This window comes from Symsagittifera roscoffensis, chromosome 8 (assembly GCF_963678635.1).
Source record: "Symsagittifera roscoffensis chromosome 8, txSymRosc1.1, whole genome shotgun sequence".
NCBI lineage: Eukaryota > Metazoa > Xenacoelomorpha > Acoela > Convolutidae > Symsagittifera > Symsagittifera roscoffensis.
Genome location: NC_087069.1, coordinates 53,037,807 through 53,065,787, shown reverse-complemented (window position 1 = coordinate 53,065,787; position 27,981 = coordinate 53,037,807). Strand labels below are relative to the sequence as shown.

The window sequence follows — 27,981 nt, the reverse complement described above, 5'->3', positions numbered from 1 at the left end:
GGCGTCAATTCGTAATAGACTACAATTCGTAACAGGCGACAATTCGTAACAGGTCACAATTCGTAACAAACGACAATTCGTAACAGTAGGTTGAGCGGGGAACCTTGAATCATGCGCGTTATTCATTTCGTGCTGGATGTATTCTACTTGCCAATGCCTTGTTTAACTTAGCGATGAGCAAGGGTATTGCAATTGGGTACTAGATTTTTTTGGTACTAGAATTACGTATTCTGTAAATAACAGAATGCGTAATAACTGTATTAGCTCAATACAGTTACGACGCGGCATTTAGTTGTGTTACGTTAATTTTTAATCAATCTTTACTTTTTGAATAAATTGAAAAAACAAAACAAATCTTTTGATTTTTTTTGTTTTTTAAGAGCAATTGACATAGTGAATACTCCTATATAGGTCTTGGTGATTTTTTTTCGGAAAAAGTCTTAAAGTTTGTTCACGCTCAATATAGATTTTTCGAGGTTTGAATTGTGATCTCTTTTTAAGTTCAGTGCATTTCCATTGTTCAAAGGTAGGCAAACTTCACTCGAACAGCAAAAGTGTAAAGGTCACGAAAAACGTGATCGACTTCTAATTTCGAAAATGGAAATTAGTTATCAGATTTCCCAGCGAAATGTGAGTTTTAGCTATTGATCCAGTTTTCTCAAAATGAGGGAATTTCAGTAAAAAAGTGTCCATCATAAATTGTTCTATAAATTCAAAGAGCTCTGAGGCCATCCATTTTTTTCTTCGAAATTCAAAAATTTGAAAAACAAGTTAATTTTTTCAATTTCCTTGCGTTCATTACTCTTTTCCAACTGACAGTTGGCTATGTTTTCTCAGTTCAAGCAACAAAATTATTTCAAACATATGTTGATTTTCGTTTTACGGTTAGGTGTACTTATAGAATTATTTTCGGTGCAGATAAAATAACTCACTAGTTATTTTTTAATTCAGTTTTTTTTAGTTTTTCGATATTTGTTCTTTCAAACTGTTTTCTTATTAGATTCTTACCCATTTTTTCCATTTAGCTTTTTCTTTTGAAAAATGAAGACTAACCAAGCCCGAAGTGTTTTTTTTTTTCATCTTTTTTGTTTTTTGGTCAATCAATTTAGGTTTATGGGTTTATCAAAATAACAACCATTGCTTAATAGTATAACAAGTTTGGGATACCGAGATCGGTCGGCTTCAATTCCGTCGGCTCATTTCCTCAATAGTTTTTTTCTTTTATTATTTGTTGTAATTATAACGACTGAACGAGAGATTTTTGCTAGTCTGAATCACCCTTTTAACAAATTTAGAAAACTTTAACATGAAAAAGTCATTTTTTAATTTAAAAAATGTAGCTTTTTTTTCTTGAAAATCAATATTTGACTTTCTAGTTTGTTTATTAATACAGGTCAACACCTTCGATGTTTTGATTGTGAGACTTGCATTTTTTTATCGCAAGTGGTGCGAAGCTCTGCTTCGCCTCTGCGTACAAATTGTCGCCTCTTACGAATTGTCGCCTGTTTCGAACTGTCGCCCTCCTTTTTAGGGCAAGGCGGTTGCAAATGGATACCCTCTATAGTACCAAAGAGCTTCATATTGTGTCGTGACGGTATCGAGTACCGATAAATCCACCTTGCATACAATGGTATAGTGTTTGAGGCTAGGATCTGTTTTCAGGTTGAAATATGTTTCATCTCTAAATTAATGGCCTAGTTTATAATGACAAATCTGAACAGCTATCCTTGGCGGTGTTGCTTTACTGTACACATGAAAGAAATCTAATTTATTAAAATTTAAAATAAAAAAAATTGAAATATATTCACAATTGTAGAACTAAATTCTATTCTATTATATTCTAAAAAATTTCGAATCAATCTGAAAAGATACAGATCAAGTTTCTCGGAATCTCAGAGCTTGACAACGAAAGCGAATTTGATAACTGAAAAAAAAACATAATTAAATATTTCTTTCTTTAAAGCAATTGAAGCTGAGTTCCCAACCAGATTCGAACCCTGAGTTGTGAAATGAAACTTCCTGCATGCGGCTCCATCATAGTTTTATTTTGCGAATGATCAGAAAATTCAGAGTCACTTCAGATCTATTAGCGAATGATCAGAGTCACTGCAGATAGTTAAGTACTACTGAATTAATCTTCATTATTCTCTAGTTCAAAACAAATTCAGTTTGCTTATAACAGGTTTTGACCAAATTGAAGATCAATTTCAGAAATACAATACCGAATAAATGATTGTATGCAAGAATTGTCTAGAAGCTGTTCATATATGAACGTGAACAAAAAAACAGCGACGATCTTTCTCTGATATTCATTTACTATTTTGAATTGACAGCAAGATTCGTTCTTGGAACAGCGTTGCGTCAATTATATCATAACCGTGATTGAAGTTTTTTTCCTCAAGTTTATAACGTCAGCTTTGCTTTGAAAAAATCCCAAATTCAGTTATTACACTCTGAATGAAATCATTTCATTCAAAGTTTAGCAAAAAGTCGTGAACAGTTTAATGAAATCTTTCTTACTTTGTTACAATTTCCAAATTAAGACTCAGTTGTCTTAATATTCTCTACTTTTTGTTGATAGAAAAGATCTCGTTTAGAAACAACTGGTAATGTTTCGGATTAACGATATTAATTCTTGAGCCCAATTTCGGCGTGTAACCCCGATGTGACTTGATCTAACCTTTCAACTGATCTGTTGAAAAACCGCATTTGAATTGATCTGATCTGATATTACAGACAATTCAGAATAATAATCGAATATTTTTCGAACCACATTCTCAACAGCCATCGAAATTTAAGAGTCACTTTCCATAGATGTTATCCCGGTGAGATGCCACCTATTTCTCTTCCCAACAGTCAAGCTCACTCGGCATTCTCAACTGCCGTTGGGGGAGGGGGAGGTGGAGTAGGGGGTGCAATTGGCGCGCTGAGTAATGACATGTACAGAGTGGGGGACTATGTATACTTTGAGGTATGTTATCTGATTTGGTAACTTGTTTAGAAGTAAGGTCCCGCAAAACTACTTATGTTCTCATATAAAAGTCAGTCAGAAATTTTTTTGAAAATGTACACTAGTGGACAAAATTGAGCGCAAAATCAGGACTTTACTCTCTAAAATGCCAGTTTTTAATGTCCATTTTGGGCAACGCTTCCTTCGAAATTCAGTAAAATTTTACATAGACGAAGAGCAAATGATCAGAGCTACCCTCTATGAAATTATTGAAAAGTGGTTTCAAAGACTTATCACTGTAATACGGGTCTGAAAATGCCAATTTTCTCATCTGCACTTAGTTTTGTAATGTAGTGAACTCTTTCTTGAATAAGCGGAGCAAGAAAGTTGTGCAATCGACGTGCAACATTCTCAGCGAGAAAATGGAAACAATTACCGTGAAAACTTTACTAAACTCGGACGTTTTAGCTTTTCTAACTTAGTGCAGATGAGAAAAATTGGCAGTTTCAGAAGCGGAACACATTAGTAAGTCTTTGAAACCAACTATTGATAATTTAGTAGAGGCTAGCTTTTATTAATTGCTCTGTCTATGTAAATTTTTTACTGAATTTCAAGGAAAATGTCCTAAATGGACATCAAAAACAGGCGTTATAAAAGGTAAAATCCTGAATTGCGCTTAATTTTCATGCACTAGTGTGAACGCAAATTCAAAGGACCAATTTGAGCCATATATACTTTGAAAATTCACAAAACTTTCACATCGACCGACAGCGAATGATCTGAACTACCCTCTCTCAAAGTCTCAAGTTTTAATTTGATGCATTTACCTGTTTTTTTTCCGGTTCTGAAAATACAAGTTCTTATCACCCGCTCTACGTTTTTCAAAACGCGTGAAATTTTAAGAAACAGTTGAGTTTAGTAAAGTTGTCACACTGAATAATTCAATTTTTTTTCGCTGAGAATGTTTCACGTTACATGAACAACTTGTTTTACTCCACTTTTTCGAGAAAGACTTTACTACGATGCAAAAGCTAGCACAGACAATAATTACTGGCTTTTGCAGAACAAAAAAGTACTGGTAATTGCTTTTAAATCAAATTTGAGACTTTCAGGGAGGGTAGTTCAGATCATTTTCTGTCGGCGATGTAAAAAAAGTTTTTAAAAAGTTAATTTTGTTCAGAATGGTTCGTAAAGTTAGGCTTTTTAAACCTTAAAAACTTGAATTTGCTTTCAATTTTGTCCACCAATGTATTTTTGATAATTCCATTTTAAAGAAAATGTATGTGGTTTAATTGATACTACAGCTGATTAAAAAATGATTACAAGTTTTCTTTGTATTTTCATCAACTTGAAGAATTGAATTAGATTTCAATTAGATGTGAAGTGGTTTAACATCGGTTGAAAATTTATCAATTCTTCATTCTCTCCCAATTGCTATGATTTTGATTGGTTGCTGAGAGTTTAAGGCAATGGCTTCTTTATGTTTCATTATTAACATTTCTTAGTTCATAGCTCCTCTTTTAACAGATTGAAAGATATTTTCAATGTGTAGAAAATACGCGGGTGAAATGCAGTAACGCAGCTAGATTAACTAAAACGGAAAAATGAAACAAAGTTTTGCCTTGCCATAGTTGAAAAAACATATATAGTAACTTCAAAAAGCTTCTCACGCCTAACCATACTCATCTTCTAGGCTATAATTTGAAATTTCTTCTTTAATTATTTAAAACTTTACATCGGTTTAGAGGAAGTAGTAGCAGATTAGAAAAATCTAAAACTCTCATCTGAAGTTCAATGCGGAAAGTAAAGATTGAACAAAAAATATTAGCAAATTGTATGGTTGCGTTACTTTCTTTCTCCAGAATAGTCTTTTACAAATAGCCTTTTCTCTACATGACCTGTCATTTGAACTGTGATAGTTGAGTTGAGTCTCAATTTAATTGCGATATAGAGATTAGCACTGGGGGCAAAATTTTTGAAAGGAATTTGAATACTTCAATATGAATTATTTATACATAGTTAAAAATTTTGATTTTTGACTTGTAACGAGTTTTGTCAATGTATTTCTCCATTAAGAGAACACATGCAATGCATGATCAAAATAATGTCTCCGATCTAAGTTGGAATATTGCTGCAGAGTTGGAAAAGACGAGAGGATGAGAAAATCTAAATTTGTTTTATTAATGTTTCTGAGAGCACAATGCGTTCCTCTCTGTTTTTTAATAATTGAATTAACGGAGTTTGATATCAGCATTTTAACTGACAATTGATTTGACTTAAAATAATTATCCCTTTTTCGTAATCTCGCTGAATTATATCGTTCAGCGCTTATTTAGTGCTGAATTGATTTCTTAGTTCTGCGCATATTTTGTAGAACAACAGTGGCCTTACGTATTGTTAGATCAAGAAGAATTGTTTTCACTCAAAGTGTTTTCACTAACTCAGAAACTAAAGTGAAAATACAGAAATAGAAAAATCATTAATCAAACTTTTTCAATATAAATGTTTTCTTTAAGTGTTAGTTGAGTATGGATAGGCTAGGGGTTTATGGAAATCTCAAGGAGTTTATTTTTGATTTAATGAACTTGCAAACATTTGTTTTGAATTTAAAATAATGGAATAAAGTCCACAAAAAAGTGAAGAAAAACATCAGAATAGTCAGAATCGCAGCATTCAAATTTAAGCATCAAAGCGCAGCAGTAGAATATAAAGAAGTTTGTTTCAAGTAGTGCAATTATCCAACAATATAGAGAACTTATCATTAATAGAGCACTGATTTGAGCAAGCGCAGAAGGTAATTCAACCTATTTCAGCGCCGCTGAGAACTTTCTTTTAAGTACTGTCTTATATGGACCTGATTGTTTTATCGAAGTAACATCTATACAGAAAAAAGATAATAGATTTAAAGAAAAACAAATCAAATTTCAAAATCTTACATTTCCTTTATCTTGCATCTAATTGATTTGCTTTATTTCAATTAATACGATGTTTTTTTTGGGCGGTCGCTTATAGTCCATTAAAAAAAAACTACCCGAAATTTTTTTTACCAAAACAATTTGTTGAAGTAGGCGCATTCGATTAAATAAGTATCTCTGATTTTATGCATAAGTTTGTCTATAGACTTCTAGGCTCGATTGAAATTTCTTTAATGATTTTCATATTGAAATTAATTAGAGAATTAGATAGTGTCCGTATTCGCACAGATTTTTTTGTTATTTCATGTTAATTTTTTTGTTGTTAATGATTTTATTCTTCTAGTGGCAACGAGTGATTTGTCTACTTCTTGTTTTGAAATACAATTGTTCACGTTATTATTTTCATGGTGTCGTCTTTTTACTTTAGAGGGTAATTTCAGCTGTTCGTATACGTGTAATTCGTTGATTGAGCAAATTCTCAGCATTTTTTATAGTTTTTTTGAGGCGAAACGCAATTCGAATTAAAAAGTTTGTGGTACTTGAAAATTTTTAAAGTGGTTTTATTGGCAACTCCTTGTACTAATACACCATATTGATATATTGGTTGTGTAAACTGCTTGTAAATTCTAATGAGAATAGATGAGCTGAGAAACTGTCTTGTTTGATAGAAAATGAATGAATCGATTGCATTTTTGTCTTACTGATTTAATATGTTAGTTGAAGGTAACATTTTGATGCAAAATTAATCCTAGGTTTTAACTGCACTTTGTAGTTCTATCGTGTTTTGGTTTCAGATAAAACTTTCAAATTTTTTTATTCCATTAATCATTATTTCTGTTTTTCCTTTGTTTGCTGTAAGTTTCTTTTCCATCCCTTGGTAAATTAATTCCAAATCTGTTTTAAGTTCGTTAATTCCGTTGAGTATTCCAAAAATATTACTGTCATCCGCATGAAGAATGCGTTCGCTGTGCTGTGGCATGCTTGGAAGATCATTGATATAAATAAGAAAATGCAGGGGACCCAAAACAGAACTTTGAGGTACCCCACAATGAAGCTTCTGTTGTCGAACAATTGAAAAACATTCTGGCTTCTTTTGCTGAGGTAGTATTTCAGTAAATAAAGAGGAACGCCTCTCAGCCCGTAAAGGTGACTTTTGTGAAAAAGGGTGTTATTATCAACAGTATCTAGAGCTTTAGATAGTGTGCAGTGCGTCAATTCATCAGTATTTTGCTTTCAGTAAGAATCTCTCAAGTTTCCACAATAGCATCAACTGTAGAGTGTTTGTTGCGAAATCCAAACTGTTTATTGCGTAAGATTTCAAACTTATTGAAAAAATTAATTATTCGTTTCGATGATAGGTTTTCAAAAACTTTTCCTATAACAGAAACTAAAGAAATAGGTAAAGGTGAAAAAGGTGAGCCGGTAAAGGTGACTTTTGTGAAAAAGGGTGTTATTATCAACAGTATCTAGAGCTTTAGATAGTGTGCAGTGCGTCAATTCATCAGTATGTTGCTTTCAATAAGAATCTCTCAAGTTTCCACAATAGCATCAACTGTAGAGTGTTTTTTGCGAAATCCAAACTGTTTATTGCTTAAGACTTCAAACTTATTGAAAAAATTAATTATTCGTTTCGATAATAGATTTTCAAAAACTTTTCCTATAACAGAAACTAAAGAAATAGGTCTTTCACAATTGCATAGAAAAGACTTGTCTCCTTCTTTGAAAATAGGAACTATTTTTGCTGTTCTAAGACAACTGGGATAAACTGCTTCGCTAATTATCTGGTTAAAAATACTGGCCATGCCATCACTCTTGTCTAAATAAAAAACTGTTGTCTGATTGTAGTTTCACTTGGAGTCCTTTTGCATAAGAGAAGGGCTAGATGTCTAGCTTGATGTAATAGCGAAGCTCCTTTTCGGCTCCCTCGAATTATATCCCTCGAGTCTTTTTCGCTTTGAAAAAAGTTCAATCAGCATCACACGCGATTTTTCTATTGATGGTATTGATACAATGGGAGTAGCTAAGCATTTATAAGCTGCGTGTCGATAAGGATCTAGAGGAAGCACCAGTGTATCTGTTGATTGACAGATGGTGACATAGAACTGTTTGAAATATGTTTCTCTCTAGCTCTTGAAGTCTTCGAAGCTCAGTCACCTGTTCATAGTTTTTTTTATCGATTTCGTCTTAAGGAATATTTCGATCATTTTGTGGCATCTTTTATGCGACTTTTTTATGCTACAATTCAGTAAATGATATTATTTTGTTTTCCAAAAAAAATAATTGTTAAATTTGTGTTTTGCTAATCTGTCTGCCTAACTATCTTGTCTGCCTAACTATCTAATAGCAGCATTTAGTTTTCGTAGTTGTTTCTCAGGAAAAACTTTTTTGGATTTAGTGAATCGCTGCGTACACTTAAAGTAACTTTCGTGTCTTTCAGCCTTCCGCACTATTTAACAATAGTCGTAGACGAACAACCCTATCGTCATGCTTTTTGTGACCGAATAAAAAAGCATATTATAGTCAATTTCATTTCGCAAGCGTTCCTTCCAATACCTATTGCAGTACTATTACAGTTAGAAGAATACACCCTTAGAAGAATACTTTAGTCGATAGCCAATAGTTACCTTGTCAAGAATCTTGCAAGATAACTATTGGCTATCGACTAGGGTAACACTTAAACTTTTCCAGGACTGCGCTTCTTAGGTCGAGTCAACTTTTTCCTACTTTATTCGCCCTCGAAGACCCTTTTTCGGTTTTTGGCTGGACACTCGGCTTCTAGTGGTAAAACTCGAGGAAAAATGTGTCCCCGAGTTTGAAGTTTTTGTCGTCCAGGAATTTTTCGATCACGTTATACTCAGCTCCTTCGATATCAATTTTGAGAATGAATTCATCTTGAACTTGAAAATTTTGTTATATATTGTGAAAAGTCAAATTTTTGTGCCTTTGCCTTTCAGTTTAATTTTTTCGTGCTAGTAAACTTCCCTGGTGATTGGATGACTCTTGTAATGTCGTTTCAAATAAACTTTTTTGTTTAGGTGCACGCGGGTCAGCCATACCAAATAAGGAAAGTAGAGGAGCTAAGCAGAAGTGGAACTAATTGCACTACAGGAAGCACATCTGGGGGAGGGGGAGGGGCTCAGGTGGAAGTGAAGGTGCAGTGCTTCTACAGGTTGGTGATTGGATAATTTTCCCCCTATCCCTTGTCTTGTAGACTGGAAGAGTTTTGCTGACGTAGCTGCACTTATAGCTAAGGCCCAATTGTAGAACCCATGCATAACCATTTTGGCAATATCGATGGCTTAGAGCTTCTCAATCGGTCAAAAATTTGTTTTTAGGTTGATTAGATTTTGAGGCATGAATGTGTTGAATACTTTTATCTAGGTTTTAGTCTCTTTTTTTGTTTGTTTTTTTTTCAGGAAAAAGTCTTGATATTTGCTCACGCTTAAATTTGATTTTTCGCAGTTTAATTTTTGATTTCTTTTTCATTTCGTTTGTTTAAAAAACGAACTCCGCTATCGAGCAGCATAAGCGTAAAGGTCTCGAAAAACGTGATCAACTTCTACTTTCGAAACTTGAATTTAATGTTCAGATTTTCCAGCGAAATGAAAAAAAAACCTATTGATCCAGTTTTCGCAAATTGGGATGGCTTTATTGAACAATTGTCTAGCATAAGTTTTTCTAGAAATCGAAAGAATTTTAAGGCCATATATTTGTTACTTTGAAATTAGAAAATTGAGCTTATTTAAGTCAGTTTTTTTATGTTTCCTTGCATTCAGGAATCTTTTACAACTGTCTGATGGCTATGTTTACGGGCTGAAATGGTGAAAAATTGATTTCTGAATTCAAAATGTTTTCGCGCAGTTTGAAGTTAAATTACTGCTTTCAGATTTCTAAGAAGGAAATACAACTTTTATAGTTGCTTAAAGAGACTAAGTGTGATGATATTCGTGTAATTAATTTGCATGTCAAAGTTCAAGCCAATTCGCTTGTCGGACCGACAACAACTAGTGTTAGTGCATTTCAGTTCATTTTTGTTCATTCTTCTGATGATAATTGAATTTTCGAATTTTGTTCTGGCAGAATATTTTGTTTCTATCCCTAAAGAGTTGTTAACCTTGCGATAAGCAAGGGTATTGCAATCGACTACTTAATTTATCCCTTAAATAAGTTTAGGCACAGAATAGTCAAATGTGTAGGAATGGTAAATTTCAGACATGCTCATTTTCTTTAAAATTCAAATAAAACTATTTTCATTTAGGTACTAAATAGGTGTAGTCCATTTCCGGTGGTAGTTTGTTTTCAAATAATTTTCTTGAACTCGTGATTTTCGCCATGGTTTCCGTCGGTTCTTTTCCCGTTTATTTGGAATTTGTTTCATCTGGTACTGTTTTTTTTCTCCTTTTTGGTTAAGCATGGATTTCACTTTGATTTCGAGTTTTTCTACTCTTAGTCAAATTTTTATTTTTTTTTCTGTTTTTTTAAGCGCTTTCAGCTATATTTTGGTAGAGCTAGTTTTTTCAACGTTTTTTATTTTTCGAATTCTAATGTTTTTTATGTTTGTATTTAATTGCAAGTGGTGCGGAGCTCCGCTTTGCCTCTGTGTAAAAAGTTCTGACATACACAGATAATTTTAAAGCGCAATCTGTCAATTTCGATTTAGTTTTAGAATTTTTGCATACAGAGTTTTCTTTGAAGAAATATTAACGATTGGATAATCTGAAATCATTTTCAGAGACATGAGCGATTATATTTTATCACTTATCCAACTGAAGTTAAAACTCAGTTTTATTGTTAATTCTGGTTTCAATTTGATGTGGTTCGTTTTTTTGAACGTTTTTTTCTAAGAGAATTGCAGATAATTATATATTGAATATTTGCACTTTGTTTTAGGAGACGGGATATGCCCTCTTCTTTGATTTCGATGGCCGACAAACATTACGCGTACTTGGAGGAGGAGAACGAAATAGTTCAGTCTACTGAACTCATATCAGACGAAACGAAACACCAGGTGAAAGTTTAAGAGACCCCCCAATTGACTTAAAATTAAAAAAAAATTGTCAGCCCCCGGTCCTGCTCAGTGCAAGACCAACCGTGGGGGAGAGAGATGTCATCCATTTCGCCGCAGCCGGTCCCACTTAGAGGAGGCGGATGAGTCTGGGTCATTAAATTTTGTTGTTAGGTAAGCAGTGGTTTTACTTTTTTCAAGCGTAATTACGGTTTCATGTGGATAACAATTGGGTAGAATTACAGTTGTACTTAAATATTTGCTATTGAAAGCGACCACAACTGGTTAAATATTTTGTTGAAAAAGTAACAATTGATGATTGGAGAGAGAATGATTGAAGGCATGATTCTACATGGGACAAATACCTTTAAAGTAGTTGAGAGGGGTCTTTTGTGTATGCAGAACCTGTCATGGTTTGGAACGCGAAAAATTGTATTTGAACAGGCGTTTGATTGTTGGACGTGTTCTAAACTAGATTTCGTAGTGCATAAATGCCTTTGACAATAAACGAAGCAATGCTCAGTCACAGTATTAACTCTGCGATTAGCTAGGGTAAAATAATTGAGTACTGAGGCTGGCTGTATTAGGCGAGTACTATTGTGAGAGGATTACGTCTCAAATGGCATAATTCCCAAATGGCATAAAAATGAAAAATTTCCCAAATGGCATAAATTTCATGCAACAGTTGCTTTGGAAAAATCGGGAACAATTTTTTCGTGAACAATGTGAGAAAATTAGTCAAATTGTCAATTCAAATGTTGATTGACATTTTATCGCGAAAAACTTTTTGGGAAGTTACCTTGTGAGAGAACACTTCGTTGAAAGCGATTTTTGGTCGAAAACGACTACTTGCGCATTTTCCATATAAAGGACAACTCATACTAAATGATTATTCGGAAAAGGCAGCAATGTGTAACAATTGATCGAGCGGGAATCTTGGATTCACGTGCACTTTTTGTCCCGTGAAAAGTGCACGTGAATTATTTTGCTTACAGTGTCTCACTTTTCTTATTACTTCCAGTTTCCGCTTTTTTCTGAAAAAGTCCTGAAATGTGTTCAGTTTCAAATTAAATTTTTCGCGATTTGACTTTTGATTTCTTTTCAAGTTCAGTGCATTTTCATTGTTAAAAGGAAGGTAAACTACACTATCGAACAGCAAGAGTGTAAAGGTCACGAGAAACGTGATCGACTTCTTCTTTCGAAAATACACTCATTGTTGATGCGACCGAAGTCTGGTGTTCGAGTGCGGTAAGGAGCCTTACTTACTTGAAATTGGAAGTTCTGTGCGCGGTTTTTTTTTGTTGTCAGGCTATCGTTTCTCTGGTTATTTTTTGTCGGCTAACTTTTGACAGCATCGGATTTTCTTCTGATTTAAGCATTTTTTTAAAAATTGAATGTTGAATATTGAAATTATTGAATGTTATTTTAAGCTAAAATGATGTGTGTTATTTATTGTTTGTCAGCTAAGTTTCAAAAGCGTAGATTTTTCTCAGATTTAAACATTTGTTGCTGTAATTGAAAAAATTTTCAATTATTTTTAAAATGATGCGGATAATTGGCGGGCAAAAAAATGTCATTTTCTTGCTAAATTCTTTTTCTACGGTTCATGTTTTATTTGTTTTTTTTTCAATTCACTCCTTAGTCACAGCAGTGAATAAAATCTTTTGTTTTAAAACTCTGAATTATCATAATTTATGGTTACACTTGCGAGCTTTAGCGAGCGTACTGTATTCTGCTATAATCATTATGCAATAGTTATGGCACTTCTGCTATAATCAAATCTGTAGCATTTGAAATTTCATAGCAACTGTTAACTGCTCTATTTGTGGCTAGTTTTTGTTGATCGTTATGCGGCTGTGGCCGAGCGGGTAGGACTTTGGGCTCCTAATCTCGAGGTCGCTAGATCGGATCCGTCACAAAGGAAAAGTTTTAGTTACTTGGAGGCTTAATTCTACTTTTATCTGATTTCAGTTTATAGAACTGATTTTTCTCAACTGATTTCATCACCTTTGTTGTGAGTTTGGCAAAAAAATGTTTCAGGATTTTGGAGTTGATCCTGGTTAGTCTTGAAACTTGATTTTTTTGTGATTTTTGTTTTCAAAACAGGAATTATATTGCGGCTTAACATGGCTTTTATCCTAAGATAATGAAGCTCTGCTTTGCTTCTTTAATAATTTAAAATTATCTGAATTGTCTTGAAATCTATAGAAGCACCAAACATTCTAATTACTAATATTTTTTAGCTGCGTCATCGTGAGCTGTTCCTCTCCCGTCAAAGTGAGACAGTCCCGGCCCAATACATAAGAGGCAAATGCAGTGTCCACTTACTATCAGAAGTGGAGAGTATGGCCTCGTATTTGAAAAGACAAGACCACTTCTTCTATACTCTAGTGTTCGACCCCACCCACAAGACACTACAGGCGGACAGGGGGGAGATGAGAGTTGGGATGCGGTTCCAGGCGGAGGTGCCTGCTTTCACACAGGTGAGATAATTATACGATTTCATGCATCGATTTAATTGTCAAATATTCTTTCCAAATTGAATTGAGGCCAGCTCATTGTTCATCACATTAATTTCCCTTTCGAGACTCAAATGATGTTTTTGAATACTTATTGTTCCGATTTTCGAAGAAGTGAAGGAATATTTGTGCTCGGATGTGATAAAATTTTTCATGCAGTTTGAAAGCTATTAATATTCTGACTTCAAGCCTTTATTTTTTTATCCAAATTTCTCAATCTGGGCTAATTATATCACAAAAAGTTTCAATGATAAAAGATTTTTTTAATTTAAATTGCTTTAAGGTCATATTTTTTCTTTATCGAAAGCTATAAAAAAATTCAAAAAAGTCAGTCAATTTTTTTTCCAATTTTCTTGCATTCATTGAAAGTTTTTCGGCTTTCCATTAACTAACTTTAAAGAGTCGATGAATATAGTTTAGATTCTTATATAGGTGCTGATCATTTTTCCCGTTCTTTTTTTTGCGGTTTGATTTTTTATTTTTTCTCAAGTTCAGTTTATTTCCTTTGTTGAAGGGAAATCAAATTCCACTATCGAACAGCAAAAGTGTTTTGTATTATTATTCGACGCTTACTTCTAATTTGAAGCCAAATTTTTAAAAGTTTTTTTTTGCGTAATGCAGAACGTTGCTACTTAAGGATAAAAAATCGGCTCAGAAAGTTTTGAGAACTGGCGCCGAAAAGAGCGGAAGAAATTAAAATTGATTGTTCCTTTTACAAGGAACAATTCAGAGAAAGGTTGTTGTCGTATCCGTTTTTGGTGTGGTAGTCAAACTCCTTACGGTTGCGATTCATTTTACATTTTTGAGATAAATCATGCATGCTTTTCATAGATGCGGAATGTTAGGTTTCTGTTCTAGCTCAATCTCCATTAAAAAGTTACCGATTGATCCAGTTTCTTCAAATTGGGTTAGTTTGAGTACCAACCAAAAAATCACTAATCGTATTTTTTTTTTTATATAAAATTCAAAGATCTTTAAAGGTATTAATTTTTTCTTTAAGTTTTTTTTTGTAAAAAAATACGTCAGTTTTTTTGCGTTTATTCCTCTTTTCTAACTGTCAGTTGGCTAAATTTTTAAGTGAAGCAATTTCCACCTATACTGGCATTGATGATATATGATATACAAATCTATTATATATTTAAATGCGGGCTTCACTATCTCGCCTTGTTTAAGCTTTTTGAACGTAGTACTTTTGCATGTTTAACAAAAGAATTTTTACGCGTTTAAGCTATATCGTATATTGCAATGGTTAAGGTTTTTTCGATTTTCCCGTCTAAATTCAGTGTTTATTTCATCAAGTTTGAAGTTAGCAAACCAATAGTGGGATGTTGTCAGTTTTCCCGGGTTTTCTGATTCTGGTCTCCATATATTAATAAATAAATCCTCTTAGTTCACGAGATACGGCAATTTTCGAGATTTTTAATTTGAAAAATTTTTTCAATTTTTGAAATTTTTCATCTATATTTGGGTGCTGTAAGGGTACTCTCAGTGGTCGCAAATCTTGCCTCCAAATATCACTTCTCAATTATTTGTAGGTTTTGAGATATGACGTTTTCTATGATTGTTTCGAAAAGTTTCAAGAAAACTTAAATTTTAAAAAATTCCAAAACTTGGTAGAGTTCTCAGTCGTGTTGTTGGAAACTGTGAGGGTACTCTCATGGGTTGAGAATCTGACCTCTGAATATCATTGCGCAGCTTCCGAGATATTACCTTTTTGGGATTTTTTTCCGAAAATTTAAGTATAAAATATTTCACAAAATTTGAAGTTCCCATCTCGATAGTGAGGCTCTCTCAGGGTACTGTCAGGAGTTGCAATTGTTGTCTCCAAATAACATTTGTTGTTGTTGACAGCTTAAAACCTTTTAGTTTTCCATATATGACGTTTTTTTGTGTTTTTTTCAAAAAACTTAAATGAAACCTCTTATTCAAAATCTGAAATTTCTAAGCTGTAATTGGGGGCTGTCAGAGTAATCTCAGGGGTGGTGAGTTTGGCTTCCAATTGAGAATGTCCAAAGTTTTTCAGCTTACGAGATAACGATTTTTGTAATTTTTTCAGAAATGTTCAGAAAACTCAAATTACAAAAAAAATCACAAAATGGAAATTTCCAACCCTGTAGTTGTGTGCTGTCGGAGTACTGTCAACGATTGCGTATATTGTCCTCAAATAAGACTGCTCAAATCTTGGTAGTTTTTGAGGTGTGCCTTTTTTTCTGGTTTTCAAATTTTTTTAGAAAACTTAAGTAACATTGTAGTTGGGTACTGTAAGAGTACTCTCAGAAGATGCAAATCTTGCGTCCAAATGCCACTGCTCAATTGCTTCTGGATTATAAGATGTGACGTTTCTTAGTTTATTTTGAGTTTTTTCAAAGAACTTAAACAAAACTTCACTAAATTTTATGGTTTTTCATAATTTGTATTAAAAAACTTGAATGAAAAACCTTCAAAATTTGTTAATACGAACCCTGTAATTTGGTGCTGTTAGAGTATACTCAAAGGATAGATCTTATTTTCAATATATGCGGCTAAATTGAGTTGTTAAAAATTCGAAGCATCGGAGGTGCGTTACACGCTAGTTGTCTTGAAATGCTCTAATAAATACAGAAGTGTATTCATACATGTTAATGCATTTATGTTGATTCAAATGTTGATTATGTTAACATTTTGAATTTAATGTTGATTATGTTAACTCAGTTTTTCTCATTTTGGGTTGATTTTACATGGATTATATCAATCATAATTTGGTCTCGAAATTCAATGAGCCATAATGCTCTTTTTTTGAATTTCGAAAAATTAAATTAATTCAAACAATAAGTTAGTCATTTTTTGGTTTACTTGCGTTTAGTTGACTCTTTCAACTGTCTTTGTTCCTAATGTCTGTTTTTCCAATCCCCCTCCAATCCGCCCCTGCCTACAATCAGTCTGGAACAGACACAAGGATGTACGATCGCAGAGTGACACTAAACATTTATGCGCAAAAATTAGCAGTCCATTAAAATCAAGAATTTACAGTTACTTAATTGTGTAGCGAGATATTGAAGTTTTGTAGATTCCCCTGGACTCTACGTACAGACCAGACCCACTGTGTGAGCAAGTGTGGCACCCCGAGGGGGGACTCAGTGAGAGAGAAGTGGAGGGAGTGGTGAGTGCAGTGAAGGCAGTGGGCACTATGGCCAGAGCCATAGACTACAACAACCACGCTCAGAGAGACCACTCCATGTGAGTATATAAGGGTACAAGTATGGAGGTTTTTCCATAATATCCCCCGCTACATTACAGAACCCCAATAAATTATAGACTCTCATTAAAGAAAACTCGGTATGTTTTGGCCTACAGCTTTTTTAGTAACTTGACTTATTATCATTGGAAAGAGTTAGTTGGGTTCTTGAAACACCCCGTGAGTTTTTTACAGGCTTTATTATGAATAGTTTTTAGTGGAATGTTTTGCTTGCTCAGCACAAATCCTACTTAACACGGGAAGCAAATGTTTGCTCTATTTTAATAGTTTCATTTATTTGTATTACACTGTCCAGAACTGGTTGACTTTCCTTTTTTAAGTTCCTGTTTTATAAAAACAGGTATTATGAAAAAAATATTGGGATCGGGTTTTTTTTTGAGATTCTTTGAAACTTCGAGTTCAATGAATACAACAGGTTGTGGGAAGCTCCCTTATTTAAGCGGCTCCGCCCAATTTTTTTACACAAAAATTGTGGCCCTCAGAAAAGTCAAATTTTTTATTTTTTGAAACTTTTTGACTTTTCTCAAAAACTATCCTCCCTAATCTGATATTTTGGTTTCAATGAGTGAAACGGGTTGTGGAAAGCTCCTTTTCTCTTGTGGAAAGCGGCTACGACCAATTGGAAAGCGGCTACGACTAATTTTTCTTTCACACAAAAATTATGACCCTCCGAAAATAATGTTTTTTTTTTACTTTTCTCAAAAACTAACCTCCCCAATCTGAGATATTGTTTTCAATGGATAGAACAAGTTTTTGGAAGCTACTCTGATTAAACATGTACGCCCAATTTTTTTACACAAAAGTTATGACCCTGAGAAAAGTCAATGTTTTGATTTCTTGTCCGTTTTTTTTTGAAACTTTTTGACTTCTCGAAAACAGCTCAATCTGATATCAAGGGTTTAATCAAGGCAACAGGTTGTGAGAAACGTCCGTGCATAAGATGCTGCGCCTTAAAATTTGAACAAGAAGCATGTTTCTGTGGAAAAGTTCTATAACTACAAATTTTTCACTCGTTTTTTAATAGAGCAACAATCAAGGTTTTGGGTGAAGCCCAATGCTTAAGTTTTTTGAAATACCTACTTCATCCCGCATAAGTACAACAATTTAAAAAATATCAAACCGGTACCTCCAGCTTTAGCTGGGCCTCTAGTAGCAGTTTAGCTTCAAGATATGATGGATCTGTAGCGTAGAGGTAGGGAAGGAGACCCGCAACAAAATAAGAGGGTTCGAACCTGGACAGGGTCGTATGTTTTTAATAAACTTTTTCGTATACTAGTTAAAATGCGTCCGCTATATAAATTGAGGCATTTTAGTCGGTAAATTTCTTTTTTTTTTCAAATTGACTGGTACTGCTAATGCTTCGTAATTGGCTTGTGTCATTTAGCAATTATGTAGACTCATTATTGGCGTGCGTCACTTAAGAAATATTGTGGACTCAAAGTTGTACTTATTCAGATTTTCCCAGTAGTGTTATCGGTCATAATTTTCTTTGTGTATGCGAAGTGCAACTTCGATTCTGTGTCAGAATTTTGATACACAACTTGAAAAACTAACTTTTCTTCTCAGCTACCACGGGAAATGTGTACAAAAAAAGTTTGTGGGAAAATTCGAAAATCGCAAAAATTTTTCACTCATGTTTTAATAGAGCAACAATTTAAGTTTTGGGTGAAGCCCAGTTTTTTAAATTTTTGAAATTATCTACTTCTTGCATCAGTACAACAAATTCAAAAATTATCAAACAGGTACCTCCAGTTTTAGCTGGGCCTCTAGTTTATTTCAGTGATTTGGCCCTTCTCACAGAGATTCCACGGTGCTGCTGATTTCCTCACCGAAATCACGTTTACTTTTTTATCCAGGTCTCTCTCCTATGGTAACTCGAAGGACCCTGGACTGTTGCACAGTGCATGTAGTGCCAGTAGAGACACTTGTGTGCAGGTGGCCTACAGTCAAATTAGCCGACACAAGTACAGCCTCACAGACATCATGCTCAGTCTGGTCACAGAGAAAGGACCACTCCTCATACGGTAGGCTAATGTGTGTAAGCAACGGCAAAATGTTTGAAAAAAGCACTTTTCTACATATAATCGTAGCTTTTGTTAACTTTAAAAAATCGAAAAATTATCACATAATGAGTTCGAAAAGTGACGTTGACGTTAATCAGTAAAAAGTCAGAATTTAATATGGAGAAACTTGATTTTGGAAAAAAAAAATAAAAGTAATTTACCAAGATAGCAATGAAATTTGATCAAAATTTGAACTCATTTCTTTGGGATTAGATCCATAAATTGAACCAACTGTTGAGCCAACTAAAAAAAGTTAACTTTAATATGCAGGGACGAGATGGAGGCGTGGTCTGTGTATGAGGCGAATCTGTTCGAGGAGGCACTTGATAAGATGGGCAAGGACTTCCTCTCCATCCAACAGCAGATGTTTCCCTGGAAGACACTACACGCCATCATAGAGTAAGCGAGGGGGGCTGATCATTTACAGTTGCAAAGAAAACTTTGCGATCAAAAAGGTCAAAACTGCCCACAAAGCCTCCAACTATTGTATTTTTGTACCTCGTTTTACAGAAGCGAACTTTAAGTGCACTAAGACATGCCCAATTTTTTTCATATTTTTTGAGTAATGAGCGTGGTGCGTGATTGTATATGATAATAATTTATTTTTGGGCTAAAATAGTATTTTGTTGTATGTGCAGATACTACTACATGTGGAAGACTACAGACAGGTACATGAGACAGAAGAGACTGAAGGCAGCTGATGTTGACCAGAGACTGAAGCAGGTCTACATTCCCTCTGACTCATCCGTAAACAACCCCAACAGAACAACAACCACAACTGCCATACAGACACAAGCGAGCAGCACCAATCAGAAGGAAGGAGGAGGAAGGGGGTCGACAGGGAACAGTATTGGGGGGACAGCAGAAGTTATGCACAGGGTCATATGCGAAGTGAGTTCGCTTATTCAATTTGTTCATGCAAAGAAAAAAGCTGAAGGATAAATTTGTGAACGGCCATTATTCATAGTAAGCGTGTCAAAATGATATATTTATTTAATTCATTAACCATTCAATGTTTAACTGTAGCGTCTGAAACAACAAACAAGCAAAAATAGAATGTTAAAGAGGTAGCCTTAGACTGGAGGTAGCGAATGCGCCAGATATAGCCGGGGTCGTGGGTTCGAATCTGAGTAGGACCTGATTTTTTTTAAATGGGAAATATTCTCCAAAATTTGTCGGCTGATTATTTGTCTGCTTTTGTTTTGTCGGCTTAGTTGCCACATCTTAGGTTTTTTGCTGTACGCAATTTCCATGTAAGTTGCCTTTTATAATTTCATTTTGCAATTTGTAATTCTACTTAATTAACTTATTTTTTCCTATTTTTTTTATTTAGTTCAAAGTTTTTCATGACAACAGTTTTTTTGTTTTTGAGTTTTTTTTAGACGCTATGGAATGTGTTTCTGGACGTGTTTTCCGCAAATAAAACAGCATTCCAGGCTTTTGAAGTTTTTTAGTTGTGGATTTACCGAAAATGTTTCCGTTTGTTTACTTAGTTGCTCTCCTTTCCTGTCTGCTAGCTCGTGATGCTTTTATTGTCGTACCGCTTCGCCTCCGTGTCTTAAATATTGAACAGTAACACCTTTCAAGTTCCTTCCCAATTGGCCTAAGGGTAAAACTGTCGCCTTTGAATCCTAAGATATGGGGCTCGCGTCTCGTCCAGACCCTAATTTTTTAGTTTTTATGCAATTGAAACAAATTTCGTGTAATTGAATTGTCAGCCTTTCATTTGTCTGCTCAAGGTTTGTCAACTAAATTGCCACATCATGGATTTTGCTTGTGTTGTTAACAAAATTCATAGCAGAAGCAAGTGTTGTTCAGCTTAGAATCTTAGGCGAACTTTAAATATTTTTTTTCCATGAATTAAGTTTTTTTTTCGGCTCAACTGGTGTCTGCTCAAAGATTGTCGTCTTAGCTGCTACGTTACTGATTTTTTCTTGTGCTGTAAGCAATTTTCGTTGTATTTTTTGTTTTTTTTTGCTCCGGATCGCACAAATATATTTTATAGTTCAAAGTTTTTCATGACAACATTTTCAATGTAGTGCATGTGTTGTTCAAGTGTTTGCAAGTTCAATGTTTCTTCAGTTTTTGCAAGTGTTTTTCAATGTAGTTTCAGATGAGACTAAAGTTAAACAATTTTTTATTCCTGTTTGAAAATGAATGGGATCGGGTTTTTTTTTTGTTTTTTTTTTAGACATTGGAAAAACTTTTCTTTTTTTCAAAAATTTAGTTTTTCTCAAAAACTACTCTATCGAAAAAAAATGGTGCCTGTGGTTATCTGTATAATCCTTTAGTTTTTTTTCACCTTACTTCATTTTCTACAGCCTTCGAAAAAGTGTGTGCGAGGAATTTTTGGAGTTTTCTACAATTTCTCGTGAACTACCCTCCCAAATTTGAGATTTTGGTTTTCATGGATAGAACAAGTTGTGAGAAGCTACCCTGTATTAGCCGCTCCCCCAGTTTTTTTTATTTACACAAAAAGTTATTGCCCTCAGAAAAGTCAAATTTTCGACTTTTCGACCGTTTCTTAAAAGCTTTTAGAATTTTCTCAAAAACTACTTTTTACATTGGAGATTTTGGTTTCAAAAAGTTTAACGGGTTGTGGAAAGCTCCCCTGCATAAGCGATTGCGCCCAAGTTTTTCCATACAATAAATAGTGACTCTCGAAATAAAAACAATTTTTCGATTTTGTGACCGTTTTTTTGAAAATTTTTGACTTTTCTCCAAAATCACCCTCCCAAATCTGAGGTTTTGGTTTTAATGGGTAGAACAGGTTGTGGAAAGCTCTTTGAATAAACGGCTGTGCCCAATTGTTTTTATATAACAAGTTATTACCCTCCAAAAGTCAAGTTTTTTGACCGTTTTTTCAAACTTATTGACTTTTCTCGAAAACTACCCTTCTTAATCTGAAGTTCAAAAAGAGTCAAACAGGTATTTCCAGCTTTAGCTGACCTCTAGTATAATCATATTTTTCTCAGGAGGTACTTAAAACTTCAAGATTTTTATATAATCATTTATTCAAGTTTATTCAAGTGTTTGCTCAAAGATTGTCGAATTTGTTTACTTTTTGTAAGTTTTGCTCCGTTGCTAATTTAATATTCAAATTTCTGGAATTTTTGCCTTCAATGATTTTTGGTAGACCTATTTTTGTTCATAATTTTATTCAACTTTGTATGTTTTTGTATGTTTTTAATACATCGCAAGTGTAAATCGCAAGTTTCTTATGCAGCGCTGTGTTAAATTTATTTTGCTGTTCTAAACTCCAAGAAAACATGCCGGCGTAAGAAAGTGAACAGAGTCTTACAACCTTTTTGTTTCGACCATTGAAAACGGGTAAGAACTTTGTATTCGGGTGTGTTTTAGTTGTGTTGTTCTTTTTGGTTTTTCACGCAAAATCAGGTATCACAAATGATCATCTGAATAGGTCGAGTGGGTTTTTATATCAACGCATTTTCAGTCATGATTCCACAACAATAATTTTTTTCAAAAAGTTGTCTATGTATTGAGAAAAACAGGTTCGAAATTTCGGTGTTTCATTTCAATTGCGAACGATTGAAGTCTTGATGAAGTCATGTAAAGACAAAGAAAGGACTGCACTTTAAAGTGTAAAGTGTAGGAGAGGCTGTGATATATACTGTCATACTATTCAAAATAGCTTCCCTGGCAGCTCCTGGGTTTGAGTTTGGTTCCTTTCTTAAAATAATGAGTCAGAGGTGGGGTTTGATACAATTTGCTGCCAAAGGAGCATTACAGAGCATTGCTGGTTTCATTTATCAAAAAAAGCACCAGTCATAAATTATTGTTGAAATTCGAAGAGCTGTATGTGCATTCATTTTTTTCCCGTAAAATTCGAAACAAAAAATAAACCAGTTTTTTTGTTTGCTTTCATCACTGCTTTTAAACTGTCAGATGATAATGTTTAGATAATATTTTTGATGCCAAATTGTATGCAAATAAGCGGTGTCGTGGTCAAGTCTAGCAGTTCTTGTTTATTTAAAGCAAAATGAGTAGCCCAAATGTAGTAAAGAGATTTCATGATTTGTATGAGTTCGCTGATGTTCTGTTTCAGGGGGTAAAAAAGTTTTAGTTCTCATGCCTTTCCTTTTTAGAGCTGATTTACTTTTCTTGTTAAAGCTTCGATTTTGCTGACAACATCGGAAATAAAGTTACTGAAGTTCCAAATTGTTAGTGATTTAATAAAGAACATTTTGCATTTGGTTTTAATTGAAATCGAAGACTTGGCTTATAAACATTTTTGCTGAAGTTTTCATCGATGAACTTATTTATCTACGATATCTATTTATACAGTTCTTCGTTATTCGGCATATACTAGTATGTCAAATTTATATCGAAAAATTTCAATCAAGTTTTGAAGAATAAGATAATAAGTTCCATCTCCGGAGCAATTTGAACTACAGTTGCAACGAGAATAATTTTTGACTTTTAACCAGTTATTTTTATCATCCATCATTGTATTTGATTTCTATCTTCTTTTATATTTTATCCTTTTTCAGTTAATTTAGGAAAAATATTTTAAAAACTTAAGTCAGATTTTAAAATTGATCTAAATCTGTTTTAAATGAAATTAGTAACTTCCTGTTTCAACCACCTCTTGTTACCATGTCATCAAACTGTCATCTAATATAACAAAAATACAATAAATATGGGATTATTTGATGAAATGGTACCAAAAATTAGTTTAAAATGGAAGTTACAAGTTCAACTGGGGACTATTCTCATGCGCGAAGGACAAAATGTGCTAAAATTATCAATCAATCTAAGCCCTTTAAACTGTCCGAAACTGACTGAGTGTATCGATTACTTATTTCAAATCGTTAAATACTGAGCTGTGATTGGTTGACAAAACTTTTGATAATTCGATCCTTTACGCATGAGGCACTCCCCCAGTTCTGTTTTCGGCCGATTCAGATCAAATCTCATTATTAGTTTAGTTGTTTTCTGTTCTGTAGGGATGTGAGATAGAAGAGTCCTCGTCTACTGACTGGTTTCTCTGGGGTCCAAACAACCAGTGCAGACTATGTGGCGACTGCTGGACTTACTGGAAAAAGTGAGAGCCAAAGAAAACGTTTTAATGCAGTTAATAGCCAAAAAAGTCATATTAAATAGATTTTCAAATATTGAATTTCAGAAAAAATCATAGTGATGACTGACTGGAAAAGAGCCGCTTTTTTGCTATAATCACAATCTGTAGCATTGGAATTTTCATAAAATATGTTCTCTGGTTCGTTTTTGGCTGTGTTCGTCGCCTGTTATGCGTCCGTGGCCAATTTTGGTGGCATTTGTTCAAATCCGTCGCGTTGCCGGTTTGAGGTTTATTTCTGCTTTTTCTTATTTCTCTTTAAAGAGCTGCTTTTTGTCGTTTTTTGCTAGTTTGCAAAGCGCAGCTTCGCCTCAGTGTGAGCGATTTAACACATTTGTTTTCGGATTGAATGAGTAAAATTATTGCGAAATTTTTTCTATGTGACAACAATTTTTTGTACAATATGGGATTCGTAGATTGACCACCAAATGCAAAGTTAAGCCAAATCGATGGCAAAGTTTTATTTAATATTCTAATAATAACTGCCGTCCGTAATTTAATATTTTAAAACTACTTTTTTTACTAAATTCATTTTGCAATGTAGGTACGGCGGACTAGTGAAGCCCAATTTCTACGAGGGCAACATAGTGCAGAGTGCAACAGGGAGTGCTGAGAGTGCGAAATACGAGTGCAGAAACTGTGCGAAACTATTCAACAGACAGGTGAAAGTTAAGATTTAAGGGCTAATTTTTATCACTGAAAGAAAGTATCAGACTGATTAGTACACAATGGAAAGTGGAAATAATCAACATCGGTATTGTTCAAACTTTTATGAAAAAGGTATTGTTGTGCGCCTGATCCAAAAATGCATGAAATTTTTCCTGCAAGCTGCGTGTTAATGTTGCCGCCTCATCGCAACAAAAGTGCACTTACTATTGAGAAAGAGATGATCACCACGTTACCGCCACTCGTTTTCTTAAGTCATTTTTTTTGGTTTGGCAATGTTTTTTTCTCGAAACGGTCCATTTAATTGGTCTTAAATGTTGAATCAAATTCCTACGGTAATTTTTTTTTCAAAATAAATATGGGAAGGGGACAAAGAGACGAGTTTTAATATATTTTCCGAAGCTTCATTGTTGTCAACACTGATAATGAAGAGGACTTACTCTTTGGGTGCGTTTTGGTTTTTTGTAAACTTTCCCACCCGCAACATCAGCTGTCACAAATAATCATCGCAATGGAATAATTGTTTTTTTTGGGAAAGCTATTTTTAATATACCTAATTTACTATAATTCAACCAAAGTAACAGCTATCCTAGTTTAATAACATTATATTTTGATTAGGAGCGCCTAATCAACCACATGGCTACACACGGAGAGTACATTTGCACAGTGGTGGGCAGAGGCAGTCAGTGCGAGAAGAAGGAGTTCAAGAGTAGAAACCAACTGCACAGACACTTGGCCACAGTGCATCAACTGGTGCTCACTAAAAAAGACACTTATGTACAGGCGAGCAAGTTTTCATTATATTTACAAGTTAATAGTTTGTCAAACTGTTTCTACATTTAAACAAACCTGAACTTAAGAAAGACACTTACATACAGGCAAGATAACGTTTTGGAGATTTCAAGTTGTTCACCTCGGTCGTTTGTTTGTTTGTAAAAAAAATTTAGTCTTTCATTTGAAACAAACTTGCTGCAAAGTACAGCGTGTAGTTATAGTTGTTACTTTACTGTATATGAACCAACTGGTGCTCACTAACAAAGATACTTATTTGCAGGAGAGTTAGTCTTTCTGTCATTTGAAATTGTTTTTTTTTCGAATTTTGAAAAGTGAATTTTGAATTTAGAATTTTTTCGATTGTTTTTTTTTCGAATTTTGAAAAGTGGAAATAAATACAAGCTAGGGAAATGTTTAGCTTTAGGTTTTTTGTGGTGTTTTATTGCAAAATGTATATTACTGGTGCTTATGGAAACAATTAGAATGTCTTCAACTATGAAAAACTTTTTTGATTATTATCATTTGGTTAGTTGGGCTTCTGTGTAGTTGTAAGAAATATTTTGAAAAGGATTTCATTTGCAAACTGAGTAAACTTGGGCTCACAAAGAAATACACTTACTGTCAGGAAAAAAAACATTGAATTTGTTTGACTAAACTGGATGATGGTTATAACAAACTATTACGACCCTATTTTTCAGGCGATCAAATCGAGAACTTGTTTCCTGTTAGTCACGACTCCTCTGTCCAAATATGGAAGGAAATTCAGTTCTCTTTACAACACTATGAAAACTTTGGCCAGACGACCTTGCGCTGAATTTGACCACGAAACAGTTCAGAAACAAGTACGTTATTTAGTTATTTTATTGGTTAAAAACAACAATAGTTTGAAGTTATTTTAAATGTATTTGAAGCGAATTCTTTTTGGGAACATAACTTATCGATTTTTTTTTTCGTAAAAACAGTGTTTTGTTAATTTTGAACAAATATTTCGCAATCCTAAGTCGCAAATTTTCAGCTTTTTCCTTTTTTAGACTCCAGTTTAATAACAAAAAATATAACCATTCAGGCTGTGATTTTTCTATTATGGAGGGGTTGAAATTTGCTGGGGGAAGGGGTGTTCAAAATGATGAAGCCAAAATGTCAAATTTTTTTTTTGTGCTTTTAGCATTACGAGTTTCACAATTTAGAGCTTTTATGTGTTCCAGGCTATGATAAACTTCAACGTTGACGAAATAAAAGCCCTCTGCAATACTCCGAAATCGCTAAAAGCAGAAAGAGCAAAACTGAAGGTCAAAATAACAGACGAACTGATTGAAAAGATCAGAAACTTTGAAGAAAAGGTGATCAAACTAGAAGCTGAAAACTTTGCAGGATCGAGTCAACTCAAACGAAAACTACCAAGTATATCTTTGCCAATATGTGCGGCGAAAGTTAAAAGAGTAAATTGGCTGGAACAAGCTGATGGTGTTATTTATATGCAGACTGAGAAAACGATGAAGTTACGCAACTTGTTGACAGTTCCCCAGCAGAAAAAATGCGGACGCAGACCCTGTGTTTTGGCCCTACCCGACATGGGTCGAGGATAAAAAACTTGATGTTTTCAAGATAATACGAAAGAAGTGCGGAAAAAAGTTCTTCTATCAAATTGATATCTTTAGTTAAAAGAAAAAACTATATATGATTTCGTAGAAGCAAATAAAAACTTCTTTCCCAAATATAAAATATTGTATCACATATATTGTTTAATGAAAAAAGAAGTAGAACTTCATTTATTAGAGGTACTTATAAAAATTTTTTAATGAATGACCTTACATTTGAAATGTGCAAAAGAAAATGTTTTATTTTGTGCGCAAATTTAATAAGATCACAACGCATTGCCAGAATGGAATTAGAGGTTACGAGAATGTTGTTGAATTAAAATTAGTTGCCAATTTGTGATCTACTAAACAATTGCCTCCCCCATTCAAGAAAGGGCAATTGTTAAGTAGATAAAGTTGTCGAATTTTCGGCCAATCAGATTGCAGCAAAATTCGAATTTTAAATGCAACGCTCTGCTAATTTACTGCTTTTACTGCGAAGGTGTACCTTATACCTTCTGTTTTAATAGTAGCTTATTTTAACTCGTTCAGTAGAAAAAAAGTCATTTACTTATGGTCAATATAAATCACAGTGTTGCAGTGTTATGCCGGCTGTATTGTTATCATTGATTGGTAACTGCAGAGCTGAATAATGAACAGAAACAAAATATCATAAATTAGTCATAATAGTTGCTCACTGTTTTAACTCGTTGACAGTAGAAAGAAAATCATATAACAATGGTCAATTAAAATCACAGTTTTGCAGTAGCAGTTTCATGGCGACTTGTATTGTTATCATTTATTGGTAACTGCAGAGCTGAATGAAGAACAGAAACAAAATAGCTAGCAAAAATTAGTCATTCAAAATATGCTCAATGTCCACGATACATCAGTACATTTTACTTTCGTTTTTAACGTGTTTTAATTCGTTCACAGTTGAAAAAAAAAATCACATAGTAATGGACAATTCAACTCGCAGTTTTGCGGTAGCAGTTTCATGATGACTTGTTTTGTTATGATTAATTGGTAACTGCAAAGCTGCATAAAAAACAGAAACAAAATAGAAGCGAAAATTAGTCATTCCAAAATATGCTCGATGTCCATGAAACATCAATACATTTTACTTTTTTAAATTTAACTTGTTTTAACTCGTTCTCAGTAAAAAAAAATACATGATTA

General features: G+C 34.0%; 1 protein-coding gene across 2 annotated transcripts; it reads left to right on the top strand.

Annotated features, from left to right (window-relative positions):
- Window positions 1-1,660: 1,660 nt before the first annotated feature.
- LOC134853009 (metastasis-associated protein MTA3-like) lies at window positions 1,661-27,035 on the top strand. 2 transcript variants are annotated; one of them, XM_063868923.1, is made up of 14 exons: window positions 1,661-1,733; window positions 1,964-2,971; window positions 8,901-9,034; window positions 10,756-10,873; window positions 13,114-13,353; window positions 16,436-16,605; window positions 18,481-18,648; window positions 18,958-19,086; window positions 19,326-19,578; window positions 23,655-23,752; window positions 24,330-24,447; window positions 25,070-25,234; window positions 25,924-26,067; window positions 26,431-27,035. In XM_063868923.1, exons 2-14 carry the CDS (start codon window positions 2,831-2,833, stop codon window positions 26,809-26,811), a joined length of 2,259 nt encoding a protein of 752 aa, XP_063724993.1. In that variant the 5' UTR covers window positions 1,661-1,733; window positions 1,964-2,830; the 3' UTR covers window positions 26,812-27,035. The 2 variants fall into 2 exon arrangements, with proteins under 2 accessions (XP_063724993.1, XP_063724992.1); XM_063868922.1 differs by having other exon boundaries at window positions 1,667-2,971.
- The last annotated feature ends 946 nt before the right edge of the window (window positions 27,036-27,981 follow it).